This window comes from Astatotilapia calliptera, chromosome 14 (assembly GCF_964374335.1).
Source record: "Astatotilapia calliptera chromosome 14, fAstCal68.1, whole genome shotgun sequence".
In the NCBI taxonomy this organism is placed as follows: Eukaryota; Metazoa; Chordata; class Actinopteri; order Cichliformes; family Cichlidae; genus Astatotilapia; species Astatotilapia calliptera.
In genome coordinates, this window is record NC_137435.1 from 3,537,011 (window position 1) to 3,558,476 (window position 21,466).

At 41.4% G+C, this 21,466-nt stretch overlaps 1 protein-coding gene, 2 long non-coding RNA genes and 3 other non-coding genes across 6 annotated transcripts; 5 read left to right on the forward strand and 1 right to left on the reverse strand.

Annotated features, from left to right (window-relative positions):
- Positions 1-510: 510 nt before the first annotated feature.
- LOC145420244 (uncharacterized) lies at positions 511-13,402 on the reverse strand. Its single transcript, XR_013901564.1, has 2 exons — positions 13,263-13,402; positions 511-953 (listed from the first exon to the last, which is right to left on the reverse strand). It is a non-coding gene; the product is annotated as an uncharacterized LOC145420244 (long non-coding RNA).
- On the forward strand, positions 10,531-11,872 carry LOC145420243 (uncharacterized). Its single transcript, XR_013901563.1, has 2 exons — positions 10,531-10,719; positions 11,354-11,872. It is a non-coding gene; the product is annotated as an uncharacterized LOC145420243 (long non-coding RNA).
- On the forward strand, positions 13,309-20,662 carry rps3 (ribosomal protein S3). The gene is made up of 7 exons (XM_026192415.2): positions 13,309-13,687; positions 14,717-14,847; positions 15,947-16,040; positions 18,409-18,503; positions 19,466-19,653; positions 19,740-19,943; positions 20,579-20,662. The coding sequence occupies exons 1-6, from the start codon at positions 13,562-13,564 to the stop codon at positions 19,937-19,939; spliced, it is 834 nt and encodes a 277-aa protein (XP_026048200.2). The 5' UTR covers positions 13,309-13,561; the 3' UTR covers positions 19,940-19,943; positions 20,579-20,662.
- LOC113037069 (small nucleolar RNA SNORD15) lies at positions 18,140-18,289 on the forward strand. The gene has a single exon (XR_003274568.1). It is a non-coding gene; the product is annotated as a small nucleolar RNA SNORD15 (small nucleolar RNA).
- Positions 19,072-19,221, forward strand: LOC113037068 (small nucleolar RNA SNORD15). Its single transcript, XR_003274567.1, has one exon. It is a non-coding gene; the product is annotated as a small nucleolar RNA SNORD15 (small nucleolar RNA).
- Positions 20,276-20,425, forward strand: LOC113037067 (small nucleolar RNA SNORD15). The gene has a single exon (XR_003274566.1). It is a non-coding gene; the product is annotated as a small nucleolar RNA SNORD15 (small nucleolar RNA).
- Positions 20,663-21,466: the final 804 nt, after the last annotated feature.

Consider the following 21,466-nt stretch of genomic DNA (forward strand, 5'->3'; position numbering starts at 1 on the left):
ACAGCTAAGATACTGCGCAGGACCCTCAAGCTCCCAGGCCTCTGGTAGAGGACCCGAGCTTGAAGGATAAACTGCCCGCAGGGGCGTGCTGGGTGTTTTTTTTTTTATATATATATATATGTCTGTGTATACACCAATATTTTTCAATACGCGTGTCCATATTTATGTCTCCAGATTGCTTGTATAGTGCACTTTTTATATTGTACTCTTTGTGCGGCTTTTATTTTTGTTGCTTTTGTCTTGCACTGTCCACTTTTCTGCAATGACAGTGCAGATTTTCCACTTGTGGGACTAATAAAGACAGATTTGTTGTGCTTGTGTGCGTGTGTGTGTGTGTGTGTGTGTGTGTGTGTGTGTGTGTGTGTGTGTGTGTGTGTGTGTGTGTGTGTGTGTGCGCAACATTTACATTTGTTTACTTTGAGTAGCTCAGATCCAAGGCAGGCCAAAGCTATGTGTTACAACCTTCAGAAATTCCTGCCGTATCTATACAAAAGACCCACATTCACAATATATGGATACACAAGTCTATTTTATTTTAAAGTTTTTCAAACTTTACAGCGTTTGCAGATCCAGTGTCCATCGTCCCTGCATTTAGCACAGGTGAATTTCTGACATGTTGCACAGGTAAATCTGCTGCAATTCCTGTTGCAGCTCTCTTGCACCTGGCACTGCGTTGTCTTTACAGTCCCTGGCACAGCAGTTGCAGCAGCTTCAGCAGCCTGCCTCTGTGCTAATATTTCCTTGTGCTGCATGAGCCGGCAACGAATTTCCTTGGCTAGAAGACTCAGAAACAATCTTCTTTTGCCTGTCCACCCTGTACATGCCTTGTACAAAATGTCGGCATTCACCGCCGCCAGGTCCAGCATATTGTAGAAAACCACTACTGGCCACCTGTGTGTTGCTGCTCTTACGGAATACATCCGTGCCATTTGGTCCAACACGTCTACACCACACTGTAAAAGCAAAGAGAGAAAGAGTCATGAGTATATGTGCTTTTTTCTATAGGCCTGTATAGCACACGTCAGAAAACATTGTAGCACCAGTGACCCTGTGAACGCCTCCTTAAAAGCTGGCGCCAGGAGTCCAGCGGTCCACCTAAACAAAGGGCTCTTATATCAAACAGATAAAGAGTAGGTGTCCTCCCATACTATATATCAGAAAGAGAAGGTACGACCTCTCTCATAACCTTAGGACATGTTTGGTATGCCAGAACACTCTGGTAGATTCGTTGAGTCTGGATTGCAGACTTGCAGACCACCACCACCCTCCCCAGTCCAGACTCAACGACCTCCATCACACCTCTCACCCCCCTTTCCTCCTCCCTGAAACTCAGAATACACACTCAGGATGTGAGCCGACTGTTTCAGAAACAGAAGCCCAGGAAAGGCCCCGGACCAGACGGTGTTTCACCCTCCTGCCTTAATACCTGTGCTGTACAGCTGGCCCCCATTTTTACCCGCATCTTCAACAGATCCCTGGAGCTGTTCGAAGTTCCCTCCTGCTTCAAACGCTCCACCGTCACCCTGGTCCCCAAGAAACCCACCATTACAGGATTGAACGATAACAGACCTGTCGCCTTGACATCTGTGGTCATGAAATCCTTTGAAAGACTGGTGTTAGCCCATCTGAAGGACATTACAGGCCACCAGTTGGACCCCCTGCAGTTTGCCTACCAGGCAAACAGGTCGGTGGATGATGCAGTGAACACGGGGCTGCATTACATCCTGCAACACCTCGACCGCTCGGGAACTTATCCCAGGGTCCTGTTTGTGGACTTTAGTTTGGCTTTTAGCACCATCGTGCCTGAACTTCTTTCCTCCAAACTCTCCCAGCTCAGCGTGTCACCAGCTACCTGTCAGTGGATCACCAGCTTCCTGACAGCAGCAAGTGAGGCTGGGGGACATTGCCTCTGAAACTCGGTCCCTCAGTACTGGTGCCCCTCAATGATGTGTCCTCTCAGCACTGTTGTTCTCCCTCTACACGAATGATTGCATCTCCAAGAACTCGGCTGTTAAACTCCTTAAGTTTGCAGATGACACAACCGGACTCATTCAGGATGGTGATGAGTCTGCATACCGGCAGGAAGTTGAGCGACTGGTACTCTGGTGCAGTCAGCACAATCTGGAGCTGAACATGCTTAAGACTGTAGAGATGACAATGGACTTCAGGAGACATCCCTCAACACTGCTTCCCCTCACCATATCAGACAGTCCTGTGTCGACTGTGGAGATCTTCAAGTTCCTGGGGACCACCATCTCCCAGGACCTGAAGTGGGAGACCAACATCATCTCCATCCTCAAAAAGACCTAGCAGAGGATGTACTTCCTGAGACAACTGGGGAAGTACAGTCTTCCACAGGAGCTGCTGACCCAGTTCTACACTGCAGTCATTGAGTCTGTCCTGTGCTCCTCCACATTCGCAGTAATAACACCCGATTACGCCAATCAGAGGTCACTAAAATCAATACTGAATCGTGTGTAACTTTGACTCTGTAGTTTTCTCTGGTCCCCTCCCCAATCAGACCAGGAGTGACATGTTTAGCCGCATGTTCTCCTTAAATTGCTGGCTGTCTGAGTGGTGTCCAAAAAACGATGTGGGCTTCATAGAAAATTAGCAAACCTTCTGGAGGAAACCTGATCTTGTTAAGAGAGACGGCATCCATCCCACTTTGGATGGAGCAGCTCTCATTTCTAGAAATATGGACAAATTTATTAAATCTCCCAAAATATGACTATCCAGAGTTGGGACCAGGAAGCAGAGTTGCAGTCTTACACGCCTCTCTGAATCTTCTCTCTTCCTGTTACCCCCAAAAACCCATCTCCATAGAGACTGTGTCAGCTCCCAAACAGACAAAAAACAAACTAAAATCCAGCAACAAACAACTTAAACATAAACAATTACAAAGAAAGAACAATACAGTATCCACATCTGAACTAAAGAGTAAAACAGTGAAATGTGGATTATTAAATATCAGCTCTCTGTCCTCCAAGTCTCTGTTAGTACATGACTTAATAGTTGATCAACAAATTGATTTACTCTGCCTTACAGAAACCTGGTTGCAGCAGGATGATTATGTTAGTGTAAATGAATAAACACCCCTGAGTCATTCTAACTACCAGAAATCTCGCAGCACAGGCCGAGGGGGCGGTGTGGCAGCAATTTTTCACACCAGCCTATTAATCAACCAAAGACCAAGACAGACTTTTAATTCATTTGAAAGCCTGATGCTTAACATTGTCCACCCCAGCTGTAAAACTCAGAAACCAGTCTTACTTGTTATCATCTATCGTCCACCTGGGCCTTACACAGAGTTTCTGTCTGATTTCTCAGACTTTATATCTAATTTAGTTCTGAGCTCAGATAAAATAATTATTGTGGGTGATTTTAACATCCATGTAGACGCTAAAAATGACAGCCTCAACATGGCATTTAATCTGTTATTAGACTCAATTGGCTTCTCTCAAAATGTAAAAGAACCCACCCACCACTTTAATCACACTCTAGATCTTGTTTTAACATATGGCATAGAAACTGAACATTTAACAGTGTTTCCTGAAAACCCTCTCCTGTCTGATCATTTCCTGATAACATTTACATTTACAATAATTGATTACACAGCGGTGGAGAGTAGACTTTATCACAGTAGATGTCTTTCTGAAAGCGCTGTAACTAAGTTTAAGAATATAATCCACCCACTGTTATCATCTTCAATGCCCTGTACCAACACAGAGCAGAGCAGCTACCTGAACACTACTCCAACAGAGGTCGATTATCTTGTTAATAATTTCACCTCCTCACTACGTACGACTCTGGATACTGTAGCTCCTGTGAAAACTAAGGTCTCTAATCAGAAGTACCTGTCTCCGTGGTATAATTCTCAAACACGTAGCCTAAAGCAGATGACTTGTAAGCTGGAGAGGAAATGGCGTGTCACAAATTTAGAGGATCATCATTTAGCCTGGAGAAAAAGTTTGCTGCTTTATAAGAAAGTCCTCCGCAAAGCCAGAACATCTTACTATTCGTCACTGATTGAAGCAAATAAGAACAACCCCAGGTTTCTCTTCAGCACTGTAGCCAGGCTGACAAAAAGTCAGAGCTCTTTTGAGCCAACCATCCCTTTAACGTTAACTAGTAATGACTTCATGAACTTCTTCACAGGCAAAATTTTAATCATTTGAGAAAAAATTACCAATAATATCCCACAGATGTAACATTATCTACAGCTACTCTTAGTACCATTGATGTTCATTTAGACTCTTTTTCTCCAATTGATCTTTCTGAGTTAACTTCAATAATTACTTCCTCCAAACCATCAACGTGTCTTTTAGACCCCATTCCCACAAAACTGCTCAAAGAAGTCCTACCATTAATTAATTCTTCAATCTTAAATATGATCAACTTATCTCTAATAATCGGCTATGTACCACAGGCCTTCAAGCTGGCTGTAGTTAAACCTTTACTTAAGCAGCTGCGCGCGCTCCCGCAGACAGTAATCATGATCACTGTCTAGCACAACACCTGGAGCTAAGGGGGCAAAACAATCGCATGAGTGCTGCTGTTTGACTGAGGAAGAATAAAGTAGTCGTGGTAAGCCAATCACATGACCACTTTAAGATGACAAAGCAACAAGGTGACATATACCAGTTTTTAAATTGTGTTGATAGGCCACGTAAAACCAGAGTCATGATAAACAATATATACGCGTGTTATTCCTCAATAGTTTCGTCACGTTTACTGTCTAAGGACAGCGCTAGCAAGCACTCTCTGCTTATGACCAAAAACCCCCAAAAAACAGGCGAAGTTTTAGGAGTGACAGAGAGAGAGAGAGAGAGAGAGAGAGAGAGACAGCAGAAAAAGAGAGAGAGCGAGTTTTGAGATGTGAGAGATTTGTGACGTTTAGCGTGTTTGGCGTGTGTAGTCAATGTGTTGTAGTGTTGTGGATAGTTTTGTGTTGTGTGTCAGAACAATGAGGCGACTGCGGTCTCCAGGTAGAAACAGGAGTGATACACCTGCTGCTGTCAGACCTGCAGGTATCAGGCTGTGATGTTCTTCTTTATAGTGGACAGAAATTATTTATTTTGGAGAGGCACAAATAATTTGTGTGGCATCTTATTGAATGCAGAACAGCTGATTGTTCTGTAAATAGTTTGAAATGGTTATTTAAAAAATCAAGGTAAAAGGTAAATGGCTGCAAATAACTTTGTTGTTTGCAAAACTTGTGCGTAGGATTTTAAAATTGACAATTTATATTTGCATTTAAAGTTATGAAATATGATTCATTAAACATGTTTGTGGTTGTTACAGTAAAAAAACTTTTTCTACTCTGATTTTTATGTTTTTTGTCTGATTTTAGATCAATTGTGTTAATACAGTATGTCGAAATAAAAACATGAATGTAAATTCTAATCTCATGTTCCATAAGCAGTTCATAAATCAGGATGTTGCTTTGAAGTTTTCTAATTTGTTGGACCGTCATGTGATCAGTGGCTCCATATCTGAGAGTGATGACTTTCTGAATTTCTTTGTGGATAAAGTTGATAATGTCCGTATGAGCATTGGTTCTTCAATACTGTCTGTTTGTGTCTCTGGGCCACCTCCCCCCTCATTTACTGTCAGTGTTTAACCCAATGACCATGATAAAATGAAAATTACCACTTGTGCAAATGACATTCTACCTGCTGGGCTGTTTAAAAATGCTCTCTCTGTCATTGTAGAGATATGCAATTCCTCTCTTTTAACAGGTGTGGTCTCCATAGGTTTGTAAGCATGCTGTTGTTGAGCTGATATTAAAAAAGAGCAGTTTGGATCCAACTCAGCTTAAGAATTATAGGCCTATCTCTAAGCTCCCATTACTGTCGAAAATTCTGGAAAAAGTAGTTGCAGATCAACTTACTTCTATTTTAGAAAAACATGAAATCTATGACAAATTTCAGTCAGGTTTCCGTAAAAGTCACTCAACACAAACCACATTACTTAAAGTCTCTAGTGACATTATCATGTTAGCTGACTCCGGAGCATCCTCAGTCATGGTTTTGTTGGACTTGACATCTGCCTTTGACACCATTGATATCTCTAATCAAACAGCATCTTGGTTCTCTTGGCTCATCTGTTCACCTGAGCATCAGGTACCTTGGTGTGATCTTTGATTCTGCCATGTCCCGAGAACAATACTCTCGACAGTTAATTAGGAACTGCCTTTTTCAGCTAAGAAACATCTCCAAACTTCGAACTTTGCTGTCTAAATCTGCGTTAGAAGTGGTTATTCATGCTTTTATATCATCTCGCTTAGATTATTGTAACAGCCTTTTCTTTGTTTAAGCAAAAGGAATCTGGACCGTCTCCAGTCAGTCCAGAATGCTGCTGCAAGGCTTTTAACTTAGACACGAAAAAGAGAGCACATTACACCAGTTTTACATTCATTACACTGGCTTCCAGTACATTTTAGAATTCATTTTAAAATCTTGGTACTGACTTTTAAAACTTTGAATTGTGATGCCCCTGCCTACATTTAGAACCCCACGCTCCCTCTCGCAGCCTGAGATCATCTAATCAAAGGCTGTTGGTAGTCCCCAAACACGTTTTAAAACCAGAGGAGAAAGATCTTTTAGAGCGGTGGACCCCAGGTTGTGGAATGCTCTCCCTCCATCATTACGTTGCCTTGATTGTATTTATTCTTTGAAAAAGCAGCTTAAGACTAATTTATTTAGATTGGCTTTTAATTAGATTTGTGCTGTATGTTTGATTGTGCTTGGGGGGGGGGGGGGGGTTGATTGTTTGTTTTTTGTTTGTTTGTTTTTTATGTATTTCTTTTTTTATATTACTGTGAACCACTTTGTGGTTTTTATCCTGTGAAGAGTGCTATATAAATAAATTGAACTGAATTAAATTGAACTGAATTGAATTGAATAAAGATTTACCTGAGCATTGTTAGGATTGATTGAATCTTTATTTTGAATATGTTGAAGAAGTTAAACAACATGAAAATAAAAAGAGACAAACGAACAAAGCAAAACAGAAGGAAAACGAGCACCCACAACTACGAATAACTTTCATGTTCAAAAAGGAGCAGGAGGAAGCATGCGCTTATTCAATCCCACCCCCTTTCCACTATCTAGTAATCAATGTTTTTTAATGTATTAATTATATGTATATCTATCTATATACATATACATATGTACATACACATATACATACATATACAAATATTCAATAACCCCAGTAACACCTCAAAGGATACACAACCTACAGATATATATACCCATACCAACATACCCGTGCACCTGCACACACACACACACATCAGCCTTGTGAAAATATTGGACAAGAACTCCCTATCAAATCTCTACCTCCTCCCTGTACCCTGCAAAAATCATTCCCTTGAACTGCTTTTTAAACTGCGCCATGCTCGGACTTTGCTTCATATCTTTACTTAGTCTGTTCCACAGCTTCACTCCACACACAGAGATGCAAAAACTTTTTAATGTTGTACAGATACAAGGATGTTTTAAATTTAATTCCCCCCTCAAATTGTATCCCGTTCCCTTTTAGAAAACAACTTTATGATATTGTCAGGAAGTAGGTTGTTTATTGCTTTATATATAATTTGTGCAGTGAGAAAATGAACCAGATCTGTCAATTTTAGAGCTTTTGATTTTAAGAATAGTGGATTTGTGTGATCTCTGTAATGTGTTGAAAATTTTTGATTTTTCTACTAAATAAAGATGTTTAAATTATTTTATATGCACGCTGCAAATGTGCTCATATGAGTTGGCACTCCGTCTTTTGATGGTCAAAAGCTTTGTTCGGCGTGACTGTCTGGACTGATATATAGTAGGAATGATGTAGAGTGCAGAGGGTTGTTTGCAACACGCTTACACATGGAGTAGAGCTGGTTTATTCTTCTGCCTTCTAGCACTCCGTACTTGGGGCTTGGGGATGGTTTGTGGACTCAGGGCTGGTCTTTTGTACGTGATCCAGTCCTGTAGCACCAAAACACCTTTCTGAGCAGTAGGTCCCAGAAATCTGATTAGTTGGTCCTAATATCAGACAGATATTATCACTTTGCAAGATAAATTCATGAAACTTCATAGGTGGGCAGATGATATCAAGTTTAAGTTTCAGAGATAACAAACGGGTTGGCTGATTATGAAATCTGTTCTACGGCTGTAGAAGAACAGCTTAAAAAAAACTAACATGTCTTCAATCAAATTGCATAACCTATTTATTTAATCTGCCGTAGAGAATTGCCTTTGCTCAGTTCCAACCAGAAGTGAAGAAAAGGGCTCAACATCCAGTCTTACATTTGATTTATAGGATCAAAGATAGAATCAAAGTCTGATGAATATGTTGAGTAGAGAGAAAATCTGTTCTAATGTCTAGATTCTGCGTCCCGAGACACAATCGAGCTTCAATCTTTCATATTCATGCCTGGGTGTGACTGAAAAGATAAGAGCTGTTTCACTGACCCATTATCATCATCATCATTGTGTTGCCACGAATAAACACAGAATTGTAGTTCTTTTGAGATTGAACTGACAGATAATTATGCTTAATATTGATCAGAATACAATCTGGAAAATGTAATTATGTGTAAGCTTAATTAAAAAGGATGGGAGTTTGAAAATATAATAGGGATTCTAACAACAGCCCTTCCAGTGAAGTGTAGAAACGGCGTGTGTGCACTCTGACTTTAAAAATCTATGATTTAATGAAAAAGTTGTATTGAGAAAATGATGATGTTTTATGTAAAAATGTGGAAAAAGTTTTAAAAAAATAGATTTTCTATATTATATTATATATTATATATCACAGTAAAAGGGTTAAGTAGATAAGTATAATTGATGTGATTTTATTATTATTGAGTGGCTTGTTTAATTCTGCTTTTGCTTTTCTCCTGCTCAATTGCTTTAATAAAACTTGCTGCAATTAAAGCCTTGATTGTGGACTTTCTCTTTTTGACATTACATTGTTTAACATCAGAGAAGGACTAGCAGAAGACTGACAATTTTTTAATTATCTCTGCAAAAAGAAGCATCACTTCTGATAAACAATTTAAAATGGTTGTGAATCTAAACCACTTACTATACTTGCCATGACAATCAGTTTCCCCACATGCAATGGATCTAGATCTCAGCAGATTTATTCACAAAACCATGTGGCCCCAGTGAAATGGCCAAAGACACATGTTAAACAAGCCCCTGTCTTGCTAAATAACTGAGGCCTAAAAAATAACAAACATTAAAAATGCCTTAGCACAGATCACTAGCTAATTACAGGCCAGTCTCCAACCTTCCTCTCATCTCATAAACTCTTGAAAGAGTAGTTGTCAAAGAGCTAACCAATCATCTGCAGAGGAATTGATTATTTCAGGTTCACTTCACACGATGTTTGAGTGAGAAAATAGATGAAGCTTTTCGGAAATGCTGTAGTGAAATCTTCTTGGGGTCAATCTGTTAATTTTGTCTTTACTAATATCACCGCTCAACAGGAGGCCAAAATCACCCTCACACTCCCTGTGGCTGGTCCAACTTTACAAAAGGTAAAGAGATAAAGAGAACGTTATTTTCTCTTTATCTCAGAGTGTACTTTCACAAATATAATATAATATAATATAATATAATATAATATAATATAATATAATATAATATAATATAATATAATATAATATAATATAATATAATATAATATAATGTAAGATAATATAAGATAATAATAAATAAATAATAAATTCCAGGCGTTAAACTGTTTAACCACAGAAGAAAACACCTTGGTTGGTTTCCAAAGTAGTAATTTGTGCAAACATCAGTTAAAAAATTTAGCCACAATGTGAGAATAAAGGCATAACTTACCTTTTGCAATGTGGGTTATTTATAGTGCAATGGTAAAAAATAAATAAATAAAAATTAATCACTGGTCACACCTAAAGCACAGCCTGAGCCAGTCTGGTTGTCTGATCTATGAGTGGTGAAAAAAATGTGCCTGTAAATCTGAAGGAGAAGGTGGATGCTGATGTAACACTGGTTGTTCTCTGGAAGTGACATTTGTCACTTTGATTCTGAGATAACGTTGTACAGTTCAAAAGGCTGATGAGCATCACCTATATTGTACACATAAAGCTACAACATGAAATACAGAAAAAAGTGTAGCATGATTACATCAGGATTAATCCAAATATTATCCAAGAATGCATCTTGTAATATGCATTATTTAAATTATATAATTATAGCATTTTTGTCATATATCTTTTGTGGTGACCCAAGCTGCTATCATCTCCTTCCTTCTTAAAATCAAACGTTAGGATCCCTGCCATTACATTTGTAACATTATTATATCCTGTGTTAGTTTTGTTTATATAGCACATCTTCCTTCATGTAAATTCGGTGTGCTTATCAAAAGACATAAAACCTTCAACTGTGTAGCTCTATGATGTCTCAGCTTTGTGCTGTTTTGTGGAAAGATCTTTTTTCTGTTTGTTTGTTTCGGAGCTTTTTTAACCATGTAGTTTAACCCTAAACATCTCACCATGTTTAGGATCAAGACTGTTCTTGGAGAGAAGGGTCATCAGATCAGACAGCTGATTGCTGAGGTTCAGAAGAGGTTTGGCTTCCCTGAAGGCAGTGTGGTGGTAGGAGACAAAACAAATCCTGAGAGAATTCATCCAGATGCTGTCTGCGCTGCGACCTCCTCGTTTGGCTAGCTAACACGGCTCTGAGCACCGAGGCTAGTGCCTGTTTCCATGTGTTACAGGAAAAATGATTCTATGTTTCTTTACCTTCTTTTAAATGTACAAAGATGCCTCTTGTCTGCCCTTTGCCTATGGTTAGATTAGTTTAGAATAATCTTTTTAGACTTTCTCAGCAAAGACATACTGTTTTGGGACATATTGTTTTAGATTGTTTTATCTCTCACAGCCTTCTCCCAGCTCTCTGCTGACGAGACTAGCGCCACATATGGAGTTGTTTATTTTATTTGTTTTGTATTTTCTTATCCTGTTCTCACTGTCTTTCCTATAAAAATTACCAAGCCACTGTGCATGGTGTGAGATGTTCTTAGCAGCTCACCCGTGTACACGTTTGATAAAGAAAGTAACTTTGTCTCATTGTGTCTTTATTTCTCCTGGGTCTTTTACAGAGTTTTCCCCCAACACCATGTTTTCCATATTTTTAGATTCCAGGTTCAGGGTTTGTCATGTTTAAGTTTCCATGTTCTTTCTCTACCGTGTTTAGTAATTTAGTTTCTCCAAATTTAGTTATCACTAGTGTTGTCTTAGTTTCCTTCTGCCCTTTGTTTTGCATGTTTGGTATGTTTTTTTATTCAGCCACAATAAACGGCTTGCCTTTTGTTTAACGCTCAGGTGAGCCTGACCAGCCTCCTCCTTTGTCAGCTGGGGACTCAGCCGAGCCTGACCAGCCCCCTGCGGCTGGGAGGGCCAAAGGATATCGTCTCATCCAGCCACGTCTCAGGCAGAGGACTTCATGCCTTCGGGACCAGCCAAGCCCACGGCCTGCATGTCCGCCAACTGCCAAGCCATGCCGCCGGCTGCCACTGGCTAGGCCCGCAGCTGCCAAGCCATGCTGATGGCTGCCACCAGCGAAGCCCGCACCTACCAAGCAACGCCAAGGGTTGCCACTGGCCAAGCCCACACCTGCCAAGCCTCGCCACCGACACTGACCTCACAGTTGGCCTCCAGAACTGTTTTGCCAGTGCCTTCAACCTCCCGGTTAACCCCCTGAACTGTATTTGTTTTAGACCCTTGTGACTTTGTGGTCCAATTTTTGTTTTCTTATGGTCCATCTGCCTCATGAAGTTCAGTGTTAGGGGTGGGTTTAAAAAAATGTATTTTCCGATTCAATAAATTTTGGTTTGAATAATGCGATATTGATTCATTCAATCCCGAATCGATTTTTAAGTATAAATGTATTTTGCCAGAAACACCAGAATCTCTCTCCGTATACATGCCGTTGGGTGCTGGTAGCCGACGTTTCACAGATTCTGAAGCTGCACATTTAAAAAGCATCATCATGGATTCTCTCTTACTTTTGCATTCTTGCTTCCTCTACAATAAAAATCACACTTCCTGCACAGCTCTCTCTCTCAGTGTGGTTAAAGACCAGTTTCCCATCACAAATCTTAGTTTTCTGCATTATTCGCTTGCTTATTACGCACCAGTCTACCATTGTGTACAGTGTTGTCACCCAGTTTTTTTCTTGTTTCTTTTTTTTTTCCCAAAAATGACCTCTGACAAGAAAGACTAATTTTTGCTGTTAAAAAACAAAGAAATGTAAACTTTTTAAATTATGCCAAATTACAAAACTCCTAGCTGTGTCTGTAATAAAACCTGTGTAACTTTGCTTAACTTCAGCAACATCAGGTAATGTTCAGATGTTGATTGATGGTTTTCTTTAGTTTTTAAATCTACTGCAGAATATTTTAAAGGGAGTCATCTGCTATGAAAAATCAGGCCAGGAACATCTCCTTCATGTTTTTCTGTTTTTCTGTTTTATCCTCAGTTAATTTGACACAAAGACATCTGCTGTGATGCTTACACCTCAGTTGGTGTCTGAGTCAGTGCAGCCTGTAGATGCTTGCAGAAAGTCTGCTTGGTGCTGGATGTTTGAGCGTGTGACATAAACATAAAGCTGACCTGCTCTCTCTCTCTGCAGTTCGTCGCAGACGGTATTAAAGGGGCTGAGCTAAAAGAGTTCCTGACTCATGAGCTTTCTAAGGATGGTCATGCCGGTGTGGAGGTGCGTGTGACTTTAATCGGGACTGAGATCATCATCCTGGCCACAAGGTGAGCAGTCGGCTAGGTTGCCAAAAAGTAACAACTCAGAATTAAAGAAGTTGTTACATCTCCAGAAGATCGGACTGAGTGTTTAGAAACTAAACAAATATGGAAGCTTACAATGAGTCTCTGCTGTAAAGTGGATATGCCATTACTTTGGCAGGGCGAGTATGCATGTAAACACTGTTGGTCCATTTGTAAGACACAGAGTGTGTGTTAACAGTGGTCTGTGCATTTGTTATTTTTGGCCATTTTTAAAGACAAACATATTTTAAGCTTGACAAAAGAGAGCATACATTAAAGGGCATCATAGAAATCAGTCCTGATCATTTCCCTTTGGTAGATGCCAATGTTAGTTTAAGAGAAACTTCAACTGTGTAGCTCTATGTCGTCTCAGCTTTGTGTCTGTGTGTGGAAAGATTAAAAATATTTTGTCTTTTTTTTTTATAACCATGTAGTTTAAGCCTAACCGTCTCACCATCTTTAGGATGAAGACTGTTCTTGGAGACAAGGGTAGTCGGATCAGACAGCTGATCGCTGAGGTCAAGAGGAGGTTCCCCGAAGACAGCGTGGTGGTAGGAAACAAAACGATACAAATAATTCGTATTTTAAGATCACGTGGCCGCCCTCGCTGGCCTCGCTGCCGGCCTTTATAAGTGTTCCATCAGTGCCGTCGACCCGATTTATATCGCCGTGTAAATTCCTTTGGTAATAAAAATAGGAAACACACAAACTCAGGCTCATCACATCTGCTCAAAGAACTACATTTCCCTGAGCATGCCAGGGACGGACCGTCACCGGAAGTCAGCTTTTAGCTATAAATCCATTTCCGCATCCTGTGCGGGTCCTTTCCTGTCTACGGCCCATTGGAAGATGGCGGTGCAAATCTCCAAGAAGAGGAAGGTTAGCCCCCGTTTTACTCACAAACACGTTGCATTTCTTTAAAAATGGACTCACGCTGGATTTGATATGGTCGTTTGGTGGCCGTCCTGGTATCAGATGTGCCCGCTTGGGTTGAATCCTGAGCGGATGAATCCAGATGCTGTCTGCGCTGTGACCTCCTCATTTGGCTAACTAACATGGCTCTGAGCACCGAGGCCGGGCACAGTTACACACTGGTTGAAGTGTCTGACTTAAACACGACTTTAATGCCCGCTTTAAATCCTAATATGCGAAAAGACTTAGCTGAACTCTCATTTAAAGGTTGTTTGTGTCTGAGTCCAGGTTTTCGGAGGTGTTAGCTTCGCAGCCGTATTAATATAGAGCCAGAGACACAAACTGCCTCCTTAATGCTACTAATTCACTGAGAAATGTGGTTAATGAGACGTATGTACAGTTAGAACTGTTCGGGTTAAATGTGGAGTCAGCACGGGGTTCATTTTAGTGAATCGTTCAAGGACATTAATTTTGAATTGGGAGGAATTTCACAGTAAAGCATGCGACATGTGGCAGCCTGCGTTTAAGCACTGAAGCCAGGCAAGCTGAAGTAAGCGGATGATACAAATACAGCCTGTTTAAAAACTGCAGAGCGATGAGATTCTGCTCGTTTTGTCTTCAGCACTCACTCTGAATGTGACTGTGCTCTCTGTAGAAGTGAATCCTGCTGTGGTTTGAATGCCATCATGGGTAGTTAGGAACTTCAAATTATCCTTTACATGTTTTAAATAAGTGTGAGCAGTGTGTTAGCTTCAAGTAAGCCCGCTTTTAAAGGGTCAAACCCATTCATTCATTTTCTGTAGCTGTATTTTATTATCTGTGTGGTTTCGGGGCCACAGCAGATGCATCAGTGTTGTACCTGTTGCAGCACTTGAAGGATGCATTGGCAGTTGGTGTCTGAGTCAGTGCAGCCTGTAGATGCTGGCAGAAAGTCTGCTTGGTGCTGGATGTTTGAGTGTTTCATAAACATAAAGCTTAACTGTTCTCTGTCCACAGTTCGTCGCAGACGGTATCTTCAAGGCCGAGCTGAATGAGTTCCTGACTCGTGAGCTTGCCGAGGATGGTTACTCCGGTGTGGAGGTGCGCGTGACTCCAACCAGGACTGAGATCATCATCCTGGCCACAAGGTGAGCAGTCGGCTAGTAGGAACCCAGTGAGTAAAGTGCAAAGGCTTCTGATTTTAAATGGTCAGGTGTCCCTCCAGTGATGAGACGGAGCAGGACTCAGTCTGGCTCTGCTGGTCGCTGGTTCTGATCCACGGCTAGGTTGCTTGCCCATCGCCCCTTTTTCATTAGTAGCTACTCGGGTCGACTCGCCACCGATCGACTTGTATGCTTGCTTGCTGTCATAGCAATGCCTCTCAATGTAGCACAACGCAATTAATGTCACATGAACGCTACAGCAAAGGTGGATGTTGAAGCGAATCTATACCTGCTGCTCGGTCTGTTGCATCTCGTTGCACTCGTGGGAACACAGTTGTTTTTGTAGCCATTTCTTTCGTTCCCAAGTTTAAAAAACAAGACGCTCTGATGCTTCAGTTGACGCTATTGATTAGCCAATTGGTGGCACGCAGTCAGAGGACGTCACATTTTAGTACCTGTTTGGAACCCCGGCCGAGTAGGTACTAAAAAAGTAACAGGTACTATGAACCTAATGGAAAACCCTGCAAACTGCTAATGGGAAAGGGGTGATGAGTCCCAATCCAAGAAGTTGTTACCGCTCCAGAAGATTTTGAGTTTAGAAACTAAACAAGTATAGAAGCTTAAAATGAGTCTCTACTGTAAAGTGGATATGCCATTACTTTGGCAGTGCGCATATGCATGTAAACACTGTTGGTCCATTTGTAAGACACAGTGTGTTAACAGTGGTCTGAGCATTTGCTATTTTTGGCCATTTTTAAAGACAAACATATTTTAAGCTCGAGAAAATAAAAGCTTACATTAAAAGACATCCTAGAAGTCAGTCCTGATCATTTCCTTTTAATAATGCAAATGTTGGTTTTTAAATAGGCATTAAGATCACTGGTAAAATTACATCCAGTGTTAGTTTTGTTTATATAGCTCATCTTCCTTCCATGTAAACTCGGTGTGCTTATCTAAAGAGATAACTACTTCAGCTGTGTAGCTCTATGTTGTCTCAGCTTTGTGCCGGTGTTTGTAAAGATCTGGGTTTTGTTTTGTTATTTTTACCCATGTGGTTTAACTCTAATCATCTCACCATCTTTAGGACCCAGAATGTTCTTGGAGAGAAGGGTCGTCGGATCAGAGAGCTGACCGCTGTGGTCCAGAAGAGGTTTGGCTTCCCCGAGGGCAGCGTGGAGGTAGGAAACCAAGAAATAAGACTAAGAAGTGTTTTAAGCTCACTGTCGGATGTATTTTAGTATTAAATAATCCCTCAGTGGAGACATATCGGAACAAATATCTAAAGGTTTGGGGGGGAGGGGGGTGAAATTGCTGGTTTGCCACAAAAATGTAAACATATGGAATTTGAAATTATTTTTTTAAGTCCTTTTTTTTTTTTGGTTTAAAATATTAATACTTTGCCAACAGCACTTGACAATAATATCATCCTAGTAGGAACCCAGTGAGTAAAGTGCAAAGGCTTCTGATTTTAAACGGTCAGGTGATGAGAAGGAGCAGGACTCGTCCTAACATTTACTACTTTAGTTCAAATCTTTATTCCTAAAACTTTCAAGTAATAAAAAGCAACAGACTACAAAAACATATTTGTAACTCATAAAGTAACTTAAAGTTTCTTATTATTGTTATTATTTATATTAATTATAGAATAAAATGGAACAGAACAGCCTTTTATTGTCATTGGTCATGTACAGTGAAATTGTGGATGCTGCACCAACTGTGGAGGAATAAAAATATAAATAAATTAATAAAAAATATAATTAGTGTCACTGCTGCAGATTTCACCTGCTCTGCCTTTATAATGTGAGGGAGTGGACCTGTCTACCTCCTGAAGTTTGGTGTGTTTTGTTCTGATTTATATTTCCATGATTGAAGATGAACACATAAATAAATCTGGTGGTTTTTGGAAAATTGCTTTGGTAATGAACATAATGAACCCGCAAAATCATGCTCGTCGCATCTGCTCAGAGAACTACGTTTCCGTGACCATGCCAGGGACAGACCGTCACCGGCAACCAGCTATATCTATAAATCCATTTCCGCATCCTCTGCTGGTCCTTTCCTGTCTAAGGCCTGTTGGAAGATGGCGGTGCAAATCTGAAAGAAGGTCAGCACTGTTTTATCCCCGTTTTACTCACAAACATGTGGAAGCCTTTAAAAATGGGCTCACACTGGATGGGGTGTAATTTGTGCCTGTCTGGGTTCAATACTGAGCGGATGAATCCGGATCCTGTCTGTGCTGCGACTGCTTCATTTGGCTGGCTAACATGGCTCTGAGCAGCGAGGCTGGTGCCTCTTTCCATGTTTTCCATATTTCCAGGTTGTTGATTGTCACGTCTAGGTTTCCATGTTCTTTGTCTTCCGCGTGTAGTAATTTAGTTCCGCCCAGTTTAGTTATCATCAGTATTGTCTTAGTTTCCTTCTTCCTTTTGTTTTGAGTGCTTGGTACGTTTTTTTTATTCAGTCACAATAAGCGACGCGTCTTTTGTCTAACACACCACGCCTTCAAGTGTCTGCATTTGGACCCACACCAAGCACCAGCCTTCCCAGCTGTGACAGTGACCTGACCATGATGACCCAGCAGCATTTCTTTGACAATATTTTTGAATTTGGCATTCGACCAAGGATTCTTGGACTATTGACTAAAGGAGACAGAATACGTTGTCATGGCCATGATCTCCACTTCCCCGCCAGCTGGAGACCCAGCCGAGCCCTCCCAGCTCCCTGCGACTTCCATGCCACTAGGTCCAGCCACGTCTCAGCGAGAGGACTTCGCGACATCTGGCCCTGCCAAGCCACGCCACCATCGCTGACCTTGTGGTCGGCCCCCAGATTGTTTTGCCAGTTACATCGACCTCCGGGTTGACCCCCTGAATTGTATTTATTTTGCAGTCTTGTGCTCGTTTTTTGAAAATGAATATCTGCTCAAAGAACTACATTTCCATGAGCATGCCAGGGACGGTCCGTCACCGGAAGCCAGCCTTTCGCTATAAATGCGTAAGACTAATCGGTGTTTTAAGCTCACTGTTGGATGGTTTTTAGTACGGAAAGTAATTCGTCAGTGGTGAGGTGTATCTGAACAAATGTTTGAAGGTTTCAGAGTTTGAAAAATAAATGCATTTGGCTGCAAAAATGTAAAAATATGGAATTTTAAACTGTTTAGAGGTCGTTTGTTTACAATATTAACACTTTGCCAACAGCAGTTTACAGTAATCTCATCCTGGTAGGAAACCCAGTGAGTAAAGTGCAAAGGCTTCTGATGTTAGACAGTCAGATTTCCCTTCAGTGATGATACGATGACGAGACGGAGCAGGACTCGGTCTCGCTCTGCTGGTCGCTGGTTCAGATCCACGTTCTGTGGTTCTGCTCCAGCACCTCAGAGCAGGAAGTCCTTTCCATGTGAAGACACAGAGGCATTTGTCTGAGAAGGGTCGAGGCATCAGGACTGTGCTGCAGACGGTGCAGGAAACCTGCAGTCCATCGTTACACGTGCTGGTTTGATCCCGGTGTTTGTCTGTAATACTGAAATGTCCTTCCTCTTTCTTTTAGCTGTATGCTGAGAAAGTTGCCACTCGTGGTCTGTGTGCCATCGCTCAGGCTGAGTCTCTGCGCTACAAACTGCTGGGAGGCCTGGCTGTGCGCAGGTGAGCTGGATTTCTTTAATTTAACTAAATAATTTTTGTTACAAATTTCATCAGACTGGTGTGATTTAAACAGTTAATGACTCCACAGGGTTAACTTCCACCTTAGAAATGTTTTCTGCCATTGAGTAATAAGTAATGTACGTTTACACATAAGCTCTTTACATCAACACAATCTTGTGAATGAATGAATGAATATTAACTTTAGTTTCACCATTATAATTGTCTTTTTGTAATGTGTTTTGTCCTTTAACACAAAGATAATTTATTAAACGTTTCTTAACGTTATGCGTCCTAACATGACATCTTAAGCTCTAACTATATCTCTGCACACAGTTTAATGTTTGGATGTTTTTCTCAAGTCAATTATTTATGAGTGTATTCTGCTCGTGGCACATCTCTTAGTATGTTGGACCCGACCCAAAGTATGAAATTTGATCGTAATCTAGAAGAGTAAACATTAAAAATGCTGACAGAGGTTAAATTATGGTCAGTAGGAAACACCCTGTCATAAAAAACCTCATGTGTACTTTGAGGGTGAAGCCTGTGTTCTGTGTGTCAGCTTCTGTCCCTTCGGTGATGATACGATGACGAGTCGGAACAGGACTCATCCTGGTTCTGCTGGTCGCTGGTTCAGAATCACGTTCTGTGGTTCTGCTCCGGTTCCTCAGAGCAGGGGGTCCTTTCCAGGTGAAGACATTGAGGCATTTGTCTGAGAAGGGTCAAAGCACGCTTTAATGAAGCTCACTGATGAAGGAGGCGTCTCCTCCTCATGGCATGTTTTACCGATTTAAAACCTGAAGACCTCCAGCTGAACCCACCATGTAGAAAATTGATGTTTTTTATGAAGTCGACCAACCAGAATCATTTCAGTCACAGTGAAAGTTTCCTGAGAGAATCTTGCAGTACTTTGGATCCACTGATCGATTAGCCGCTAACACTGTTTTATCACTCTGCTTTTTCAGGGCTTGCTATGGCGTTCTGAGGTTCATCATGGAGAGTGGCGCCAAGGGCTGCGAAGTCGTCGTGTCCGGCAAGCTGAGGGGTCAGAGGGCCAAGTCCATGAAGTTTGTGGACGGTCTGATGATCCACAGCGGAGACCCCGTCAACTACTACGTCGACACAGCCGTCCGCCACGTCCTGCTGAGGCAGGGTGAGTGCAGCTCGGCCACATGCAGCCAAATCAAACTGCCATCGCGTTGTTTTGGTGGCACTGATGTGTTTATTTAATACTCTCAGGTGTGCTGGGCATCAAGGTGAAGATCATGCTGCCCTGGGACCCCAGCGGTAAGATCGGCCCCAAGAAGCCCCTGCCCGACCACGTCAGCATTGTGGAGCCCAAGGAGGAGACCCTGCCCACCACACCAATGTCTGAGCAGAAGGGGGCCAAGCCAGAGGTGCCCGTCATGCCCCAGGGAGCACCTGTACCCACTGCATAAGAGGGTAAGAGACAGGGTTTTATTTGACTGCTGCAGGGCCTTCACAAGGCTGTATACTAATGATAGATCCTGTCCTGCTGCTAACCTAAGAGAGAAAACACAAAAAATAAATTAGTTTTTTAGTTCTTCTGCAGTAAAATTGGAGGTTCCTGTGAATTCTGATAAGTAGATATGTTCTGTTTGCTACAGTGGAGCTTCAACAGGTTTAAATTATGACATTTTAGCCATTCGGGTACGTTCGGGTGACACTGTTGCTGTCCTGATAATATATCGCAAAATAATCTGGATCCAGTGATTTAACACAGACTGTGGTGTTGGACGGTCTCACACGGCTCCCTTCGGTGATGATACGATGACGAGTCGGAACAGGACTCATTCTGGTTCTGCTGGTCGCTGGTTCAGAATCACGTTCTGTGGTTCTGCTCCGGTTCCTCAGAGCAGGGGGTTCTTTTCAGTTGAAGACATCGAGGCATTTGTCTGAGAAGGGTTTCAGCTCACAAAAAAGAACCGTGACACTTACAGGACACCAAAAACAGTCTTTTAGGAACTCACAGAAACTGAGGTCAACAATTTGAGCTCAGGATTCAGTTTACTGATTTCTGAAACTGGGTTTAATTCTCTTTTTTTTTCTCTTTGCAGGTTTTCAGTCGTCGCACCAGATGGAAGCAAGGCCCTTTGATTTTTGTGTACAAAAACAATAAAATTTGGAAAATACACTTAAAACAATAAGTGGATTTATTTAACTGCCTGTAGGTTTCATGTGGAGTGGGAAAACTGAGGGAAAAGTTTACAATTTTCCCAACCAGCTCATCTTCAAAACATGCCAAAGTGCTCAGAAGATTATGAGCCGACCTCTTAAACACAATGTAATGGTTTTTTCCTGGTGTGTGGGAGCAGCAGGTTTATTTCACAGCAGAATGCAGAGTCACTGCTGAAGTATGAAACCAGTGTTGGGCATAAAGAAAGTATATGGTAGAGAAAAGTCAAAGTAATGTCCCCGTGGAGGACACAGGATGTGAAATCTAATATTCTATTCAAAATAGTGAAAATCTAAAAGTTGCTATGGCGCCCCCTGGTGGGTGGAAGCTGGAATTTACACGTAAAGTAAGCTTCAAAATTTGGACATTGTACATGCAGATTGTTGGTTTTAAAATGCGTTTCAGCTTTAAGTTTTGCATTTAATGCACAGCTGGTTGTCAAACTGTGGTGCTGGCCCCGCTGGTGGGACACGAACCACCAGGTAAGAAATATGAATTAAGGTGAAATTGATACTCACCTTGAAAGTAAATAAATCAGGACTTTTGTTTTGTGTGTCAATGACTGATTGAAAAGAGAACTGCGTCAGTGTGGAAACCAATGAGTACAAGACTGATGTTCACAGCTTCACGGAGTGTTTAACGAGAAAAGTGAGTAAGCTGAGTGAAATGCCCCTTTAGGGTGACGTCAGAAGGAAAGATGTGTCACTGCTCCATTTTCGGGTGCAACAAACGTCACGTGTGACGTAAGTGTGGCAGCCTACAGTAAATG